The sequence below is a fragment of the Pinus tabuliformis genome, chromosome 9 (genome assembly GCF_031772625.1).
Source record: "Pinus tabuliformis cultivar Carrire ecotype Pingquan chromosome 9, CPIR1, whole genome shotgun sequence".
Lineage (NCBI taxonomy): Eukaryota > Viridiplantae > Streptophyta > Pinopsida > Pinales > Pinaceae > Pinus > Pinus tabuliformis.
Window position 1 is genome coordinate 1,924,761,900 of NC_142307.1, and position 9,672 is coordinate 1,924,771,571.

The window sequence follows — 9,672 nt, forward strand, 5'->3', positions numbered from 1 at the left end:
CTAATTAAAGTCGGTAGCCTTGGGAATTTGTAGCATTCTTGTAGTAATAACAAGGCCCAACATTAATCGATCTCTGCTCTGTTGGAGGTTGTCCCCTCAAAAAGGAGAGTAAACATTGAATATGTTTCTAAATAATAATATACTTTGTAGTTTCTCTGTTTTCATGTGATAATTTTGTGCTTTCGGCTATATTACTTCGTATTTCTAGTATTCTAGATTTCTCGCAGGTCAAGAGCATAACAAATATGCAGGAGCATTCCATGTTTTTGTATAAGTAAAATGCACGGTAGAGGAATTTGAGATGAGATTCATGGAAGTGATCAAGCATGTCTCCTACATGGATACTGATTAACACCAAGCAAATAATTTCATTCATGGAATGAATTCTAAGATTACGGAAATGGTGCAAATGTGGAAACCATCCTTAGTTGCAGAAGTTTTTGAACATGATCATCACGTTGAAGAGAACTTACACTTAAAAGGTGGAAAAAAATAATTTTTCCACGACAATCAAGATTTACGAGGAAGGCCCATCGTACCTTCTCCAAGGGAGGAGGTTTGAGGCCACCACAATATGGAAACGTGGTTGTACCTAGAGAACCAACAGTGTGGATTTTAATGGATCCAGTACAACTTCACCGAAAACTTCTAGGACTCATGGAAATCATAGTCAGACATGAGGGTCCACAAGCAAGGGCAGAGGTCTTAGGGAAAGTAAGTCTTTCCAAATAACTCCATAATATTCTTTTTAGATTCGACCAGACATCACTTGTTGGGGAAGCAGGGGACCTCATTACTAGTGTGACTGTCGTGAGTTACAAATTGCTAAAAACCATAGAGAAAGAAAAGCACCAATGGGGGAAGCAAAAAGCCACCATCGGATCCATGCAATAGTTGATAACCAACAAGTTGAACATCAATATGTTGTGGTAGAAACCTTAGGTATGATAAAAAATGTAAAATTTAAAATTTTTTTGGATTACGATGCTACAAATAGTTTCATTTCACGAGTTGCATTAGAAAAATGTGGGTTGGCAGCCTATGAGCACGTTAAATTTAAACAAGTCAAAATGGCTTCTGGGATAAAACAAGAAATAGGACCTTGTGTTGACCAATGTCAAGGAAACCTCGAGGTGTGTACAACTAAGCTGAAGGCATATGTCATAACACTAGGGACATACAATGTAATCATCGAAGTGGACTAGCTAGAATCTCATTGAGCTTTGGTTGACTATTTCAAAAAGAAGATGATTTGTTTAGATGATGAAGGTAGGTTAATTGAGATTTATGATATCAAGAGAGGAGTTTCCCTACGATTCATGTCCATGATGAAGGTAAAACATTGTCTCCAGAAAGGTTGTAAACTATATGTGGCTTAGGTCGTAAGTGACCAGAAAAACCCTCCCTAAATTAACATCCATTTTTGCCAAAATTCGAGGATATTTTCCCTAAGGAATTTCTTGGGTTATTGCTTGTGAGGGAGATTGAGTTCGCAATTGACTTAAGCCCCGGTGCAGAACCAATCTCTAAGACACCTTACAGGATGACCACTCCAGAACTTTGAGTTGCAGATGCACTTAAAAGAGCTTTTAGACTTGGGATTTATTAGACCTAGTATTTCACCATGGGGTGCACTAGTGATTTTCGTCAAGAAGAAGGATGGTTCCTTAAGGCTATGCATAGATTATACGGACTTAAATCGAGCCAAAATAAGGAATAAGTACCTAATACCTAGAGTATATGACCTATTTAATTAGATGAAGGGAGCAACTGTTTTATGAAAGATCAATCTGTGATCTGGATACCACCAATTGAGGATTAAGGAAGGTGACATCCAAAAAAATTCTTTTTGATCTTAGAATGGGAACTATTACTTTGTAGTTGTACCATATGGTTTAACCAATGCACCAACAATATTCATGAGTCTCATGAATGGTGTGTTCATGAAGTATTTCGACCGATCAAGTCTTTCTAGATGATATTCTTGTGTATTACAAGAATGAAAAGGAGCATGAAGAGCACCTAAGGGTTATATTGACCTGCTTAAGGGAAAATTAGTTATATGGAAAATTGTCAAAATGTTCCTTCTTTTAGAAGAAAATTCATTATCTTGGGAACATCATTTTCAGAGAAGTGATTTCAACTGACCCAAAAAATGTAAAGGCCATAATGGATTGGACATTATCAAAAAATGCTCATGAGGTGTGTAACTTCATGGGGCTAGTAGGTTATCATCACAAATTTGTGGAAGGTTTTTCAAAGATTGCAAAACCCTTCACCACATTACAGTGGAAGGGGGTTAGGTATGAATGGACATATAAATGAGACAGTACATTCACCAAACTAAATATCTTACTAACTAGTGAATCGATCCCTCGAGTGCCTGACATGGAAAAGAAATCCATTGTTTGAACAGATACTTCAAAGCAAGGGTTGGGATTAATATTGGTGCAATAAGGCAGTAATAGCTTATGCATCCAGAAAGTTGAAGAAACATGAAGAGTTGTATGCTACCCATGACTTAAAGTTAGTAACAATAATGGTAGCTTTGAAACTATGGAGACACTACCTCGTTGGGAGAAGCCTTGACTTAACAATTGATCATTAGAACTTGAAGCACCGCTTCATTCAGAGAGATTTGAATGCTAGGCAAAGGTGGTGGATCGAATTCATGAGTGAGTATGATTTTGGGATCTCATACATTAAGGGTAAGGAGAATGTGGTGGTCAATGCACTAAGAAGGAGGCCATGAACCTTCTCCCTAGTACCCTTGAGGGTCAATTTGAGGGAATGTGTATTGGAGAAACTCTTTGAAGATAGTTGGTATCTAAAGGTTATATCAGCACTATAGAGTGGGAAGTAGATAGAACCAAAGTTTGAGGGTTATGTCCTTGGATCGGATGTACTATTAATAATTAAAGGGAAAATTTACATCCAAAACAAAGGGGTATAAGAAGAACCATCCTCAAAGAGTCACATAGAGAACTTTATTTTGCACATCCTAGAGCGAAGAAGATGTATGAAGACATGAAAAAGCTTTTCTTTTGGATAGGCATGGAGCATGACATAGTCCAATTTTTCGCCAAATGTCTTGAGTTTCAATGAGTGAGGGTTGATCATTGTCATCTAGTAGGTCTCCTAAAACTGCATGACATCACTATGTCTAAATGGGAGGTCATTTCTATTGAATTTTTTGTGGGTTTTCCACTCAGTTCACAGAGGCACAATGCGGTTGTAGTTGATAAATTTACGCAAAGTTCCAATTTCATTTAGTAAGAGACACTTATGATGTTATTGATGTGGCACGAGCTTTTATAAGTGAAGTTATTCGGCTACATGGGTTACCCACAAATATCATTTCTGATAGAGACTCTCATTTTACATATAGGTTTTGGACAAGTTTGCAATCAACGTTGGGGACTCAGTTGAACCTTAGCACTGCATATCATCCAGAAACAAACGGACAGATAGTAAGAGTAAATTAGGTTATGGAAGACATTCCTAGAATGTATGTAATGGATAATGAGACTCAGTGGGAAAGGTACTTACCATTGGTAGAGTTTTCTTATAATAACAATTACCATAGTTCAATTGAGATGCCTCCTTATCAAGCTATACATGGTATGCCATGCAGGATGCCATTGAGTTGGGGAAAATTGGAGGACTAAGTAATAGTTGGGTTTGAATTAGTTCATGAAATGGAGTAATAGGTAAGACAGATTCGAAAAAAGTTAGAGGAATCACAAAATATACAGAAGAGTTATGTCGATGCACATAGGACCGATCGAAGTTATGAAATAGGAGACCAAGTTTTTGTTCATATCTGAGCCAATAAAAACACCAATCGGTTTGGGAAAGGGATGAAGTTGCTACCTATGTTTATAGGACCTTTTAGGATCAATGAGAAGATTGAGCTAGTTGCCTATCATCCTATATTGCCACCCCATTTGAGTAAAATTCATGATGTTTTTCATGTATCTATTTTATAACATTATGTTTCTGATGAATCTCACAAACTAGATTCGAGGAATTTGCAGGTCTTAGATGTGGGAACTGTAATAGCTGAACCATTATGCATATTGGACCGTAAGGTTTAAAAACTCTTATGTCGCATGGTGGACCAAGTTAAGGTCCAGCCAGATAAGTATAACCTGGGATCTGCTACATGGGAGGATGTGGAGACTATCCTCCATGATTAACCCTCACTTTTTCAGCATCTGTGATGTCCATTTTGAGTTATATAGCTACATATACTAAGGATCAATTTGTAGTTTCATGTTGTTTTATTTATAAACATCATGTAGTATTGATGCATTTTATTTTGACAGATGAAACTGCTTATATAAACCATTTGATGGATTAGGTATTGTTGATTAACATATTTCATTTACAAGTTATTTGATGTATGATTTACCTGACTTGTGGCTTACTTGGATATGATTAATGTATTGAATGAATTATCACAGTAATGATTTATCTAATGTAATATTTACTTCTAGTATGTTGTTATGAATTAGAAAATTGGCATATGGTTACTAGACTTAATTACATGATTATTAATATCACTTATCTATATGTATTTTGTTGTTATGTATATGCATGAATGATAACTAACAGACAGATTGAAAGCAACCATATGATAACCAACATCTATGCTTCTGATTAGGAAATGTTGAGACATCCAATGAGGAATATTATGATGTAAATTGTTGTATTACATTTTGTATATACTTGATGTACACTATTATGGCATGGGTAAAGTGTATATGATAGGTGACATGAATACCTGACTAGATTATTTGATGAAAAGTATCCAACCAGTGTCATAGTGTGGTCCATATTAGGGTGTTGACCCTAGTTTTGAAGAGGGGTTGAGGCATTTCCCCACCATGTAACCTCCAAGTCTCGAATCGTGGGAGGGTGGGGATGGACATGTTCCCCTAGATGTGTGATGACGATTGTTAGTTTCCTGCTAGGGAATTTAGGTCGATATAGTCGACATTTCTACCATATTGGTTTTATCAGTGGTTAGATCGATATAACCAATGTCATAGTCTATTGCAGCGGATGATTGATAGGAATGGAGTAGAAGTAGGTTAGGGAGGAAAGGGGGCTATATGTTAGTTGGAGACTCTTGATGGGAAGTGGTATCATTGATTGAATTAATTAATTTGACTATTATATCTCTCTCTATTTTATTATGCCTTATTGTCAAACTTCCTTTGAACTCCTTATGTCATTTTCACTTTAATTTGAAGATGAAGTTTTCTGAAAGAGGGGTGTATGTAATGCCCTACTTGATCCTATCATGCTAATTTTGATCAGTGTTTAATTAACCTGAAAATATTGACTTATAATTATTAAGTAATATGGGTATATACCTACAGTGGGTAATCTCTAATTTTATTTTACTGATATGACTTTTATTATTTGTTATTTTTCAATTCTCAAGGTGTTTTTTCAAATCCACTTTTGGATAAGATATGGTCTTCTCCAATTTTTTTCTAAATTAAATATTTATATTTCAATTTGGAGTGTGTCTTCTCAAATTTACTTTTGAATAAGATATGGTCTTCTCCAATTTTTTTTTAAATCAAATATCCATATTTCAATTCCCAAGGTGTCTTCTCAAATTTATTTTTGGATAAGATATGGTCTTCCCTAATTTATTTATAAATCAAATATCATATTTCAAATCCCAATGTGTCTTCCCAAATTTAATTTTGAATAAGATATGGTAAGGAAAGTCAATGTTATTAAATTAAAAGGATGAGTGGGGTAGTCATGACATTAATGGTAAGTGGTTGAGATGGATGGGAGGAAGAGACATAAAGGGAAGGAGGATGAGAGACAGAAAGGGGAGATCATTGGCCTTTGTTTTGGATTGGAGAATTTTATTTTGGGGGAGGAAGGTGGAAAAGGAGAAGGGAGAGAACGGAGAGAAAAATAAGAGAACTCAAACTTGGATCAATTGGAGAGTGTTGGTTTTAACTTGGACAAACTACAACTGGTTGGACTTGAGCTCCAAGGGCTAAGGAAACTGTGAATGTTCTCTAGGCTAGGAAATCATTCTTAGTTGGCTAGGAGGTAAATTCGGTTGGGTAGCCAAGAGGAACATCCCAATAGAGCTAGAAGCATCCCAACGAAACTACTGGAACACATATTCTTCCATTTGTTGTTTCATGTATGTAAATTGCTGCAAAATAAATTTCTTACATGTTTTATATGTTGTTGATCAAATTTTTCTTGTATATTTCTATTAAGTAAATGTAGAGTTATAAACATATTATTTTATGGTTATTGTAATTTAATTAAATCATAAATTTGGTTTAGTTAGAAGACCTAGGTTAGGTCCTCAAGTGCATCGTTGAGCCTCTATGGTTTATTGATCATGCCAGTAAGTGGAGCACAAGTTTCTTTCTCTAGACTTCTCTACATGCTTTTCCATCCGCCGCTTCGTCAGATTCATCCTTGCAATTGTTCGTTTCTATCATTGTTAGTTAACAAGTAGCATATGTTAGTGCTTATGTTCTTCATTGTTCTCACACCGTTATTATCCATGTTCATTTATCTTGGTCTATGTTCTTGTTGTGGGGATCCGTATGGAAAAACAAAGCTTGGTTCTCTAATTTTGAATAAATGAAAAGTTATGATGTAATATTATGTTAGAAACTTAGCGATCGTGATATAATATTTTTAACATCTTATATATATCTATATCTACACACACACACACACACACACACACATATATATATAGTTGTTGACATCTTTTATATATATAATTTTAATTTTCTTATAAAAACAATTTTTTATTTTTTTAATATGGAGAATTATGAATTTTTTATGCAGAATTTTTTATTTTTTTTAAGCTTGGTAGCACTACATCTTTGTCTCCAACTTCTCACTCTGATCGGGGATAACACAAGATTTGAACCCAAAACTTCCGGTTCGATTAGACTTCATTCCCACTTCCATTGCAAATTGAGTTACCCCAACCAAAAAAATTATGATATTTTAAATTAAATTAAAATTCTAAATAAATAAATATTCAGATTTTAATTCTAATCTTTTTAGGCATGGGATTTATGTTTATGTTTGGCTATTCTCTTATAATATTTACCCAATTTGCAGTTAACATATTTTCTAACAAAAAACAATTATCCTTGACTAAATCCTTAGATTTTGACAAATCGTCTTCAACATCATAAAAGCAACCTCGTAGAAAAATTCTAAAAAATTTGACAAATATTTTTCCACGTTATCATAAAAAGTATAGTAAAGAAACAACATGAAGTGAGTAGGATCCTTAAACTTTAATCTTACAATCTTACCGGAAACTTTTGGGCTTTGACAATCGGTTCCCTTGTTTGGAGACTGGGTGTTAGAAGCAAAAGACTTGCCTTTGTGGTATTTCAAGTTTGCAAAGCTCCTTGTGCATGGAACGGAATGCAAGAAATTTCTTTCAAAACCTTGGCACTAAGCTACACTTCTTTTGAGGCTCTGTTGTGTGGTGAGGTTTTATCAGAACACAGTAAGAGAAGCTTCTTTTGCAGAAGATTTGGATCTACTTGACTTGTTCCTGCAATCATCTGAAACAACCACGACACTACGATTGTTAGCTAAGCCTTGATTCCGTGGGCAGCAACGCCCAAGAGAAAATGACGATTATTTAGAGAAAAGATACCCAACCTGAAGATGAAGATAATGATAAACTGTATCCTGATTAATGAAAGTAGAAGCATTGAGTACGTCGAGTCCCTCCTTTCCTAGAAAGACCAAAAGCGTAGAGAACAAAATCCCAAATCTCCTATTACAAATTGTTACTATCATCTCCGAACTTCCAAACGCTGCATCTACTGTAACAATAAGATGATCGGGAGACCCTGTGTTCGCAAGAAGAGGAGGAGAGCCCATAAATTCAATCAATCCTTCGGCTCCTGTAATCCTTGCAGATTTTGAGCCCACCAGGGAGCTTGCACGAATTGATTGTTTGGTAGCGGCTATCAATTTAGCCCGTTTCCTCTTTAATTTCTCGATTTTGTTGAGCAACTCAGGGATGTATTTAAGGACTCGAGAAACGGTATCTGGAATGCTCAGTTTCTTCTGCAAATGAGAATTCAAATCAAGAGAAAACCTAGTTTCAAGAATAAATTTAAAACCTCTACAAAATAGTGTCAGCAAAGTTAAATGCATTTGTATTCTAAATTGTATTTTCCTTAATCTTAGCTTGTACCTGCACACGCTATTTATGGTTAGACCAACTCAATCTAACTTGTACTTTCCGCATTTTAACTCGTGCTCTTTTTTAAAAAACAAATAGGTTGTTTATGATCAGATATCCTGAAACTGTAGATATTATAATATCAATATGTTTGAAGCTCTAAATTTATTTTAATGCAAATGCATTTCAATACGAAATGCGATATAGGTGTATATGTTGTAATAAGATATGCAGTGAAGTGACAGATATGTGTATTTATATTGTAATAAGATATGAGTGAAGTGACGGATACCTACATAGTCTAATAATATATATATATAGGATAATCAAATGACAATTTTTTTTTTCCAAGTTGTGCTTATTCCCAACTTCTTGCGTGTTCACACTATTCTTCAGAATTATATTATTCCCTACTTCCACGAAATAAACATCAACATCAACATCAATGGCGGATTTTGATCAGGTTTAGTCGTTAACATTCCCTATTCCCTAACCCTTATCTAGAATAATGTAATACAAGGCTAGACGTGTGAGTATCAATTTAGCCCGTTTCCTCTTTAATTTCTCGATTTTGTTGCGCAACTCAGGGATGTATTTAAGGACCCGAGAAACGGTATTTGGAATGCTCAATTTCTTCTGCAAATGAGAATTCAATTAAAGAGAAAACTTGGTTTCAAGAGTAAATTTAAAGCCTCTATGTGAACTCAGTCAAAAGCAAAAGAAAAGACTCATAGTGATCCATTCACAGAATCGCATTTTACGAAGGAGGCAGCAAAATAGTGTCAACAAAGTTAACTGCATTGGAATTTGCATTCGTATAAGGAATTTAGGGTGAAACGTGGTGGGAATTCACTCAGAAATATTTTGAAATAAAAGTGTTTAAATCATATTTTTATGAAAATAAATTCAACATTATCCAAACAAAATTAAAGCACCGAAAATCTTGAAATTTATCGCACAATTTTATCTACCATCCCTATCGATAAGTAAACTATGAAGCGGTAAGAAAATGATGTAGGTTTGAGGTTTACCTTTGGATTTAAATTAGGTAACAGCGAACTTAGTTGGGAGTAGAGTACTTTCAGTGTCTTTCGTCTGTGCCGTTCCCTGGCGTTATGTAAAGCCTTTTTGGTGCAAGAACTCGTTGGCACGGAATATTCCCTGTCATACGGCTGCAGCTCTAAGCTATTTATGGGGAGAATACCGGGGGATTGGCTATGATGATATTCTTCAGGCATGAATCCAAATGGACTGCTGGCGTATTCATCCAGGACGACGTTATCAGTAGTTGGCGGCCGCGGCTGATCAAACAGCCAATATCTTGGGGGACATTTTGTGGTTGCAGGTTGATGATGAGCTTCACATGGGGAATGCGCAAGCAAAGAGCCTATAAACGAATCGTTACAGGGATCAGTATTAGCACGAGAGAAAACTGGGAACGTGTTCAT

General features: G+C 35.5%; 1 protein-coding gene across 1 annotated transcript; it reads right to left on the bottom strand.

The window, feature by feature from the left end:
* Positions 1-7,484: 7,484 nt before the first annotated feature.
* Positions 7,485-9,672, bottom strand: LOC149156655 (protein IRON-RELATED TRANSCRIPTION FACTOR 2-like). The gene is made up of 3 exons (XM_089444825.1): positions 9,256-9,672; positions 7,693-8,106; positions 7,485-7,592 (listed from the first exon to the last, which is right to left on the bottom strand). The coding sequence occupies exons 1-3, from the start codon at positions 9,670-9,672 to the stop codon at positions 7,485-7,487; spliced, it is 939 nt and encodes a 312-aa protein (XP_089300951.1).

Coding starts and splice junctions, on each gene's coding strand:
- LOC149156655 (XM_089444825.1), bottom strand. CDS start 9,672: ATGAACACGTTCCCAGTTTTCTCTCGTGCTAATACTGATCCCTGTAAC. Junction 8,107..9,255: donor TACCTAATTTAAATCCAAAG/GTAAACCTCAAA, acceptor TCTCATTTGCAG/AAGAAACTGAGCATTCCAGA. Junction 7,593..7,692: donor ATCATTATCTTCATCTTCAG/GTTGGGTATCTT, acceptor TGGTTGTTTCAG/ATGATTGCAGGAACAAGTCA.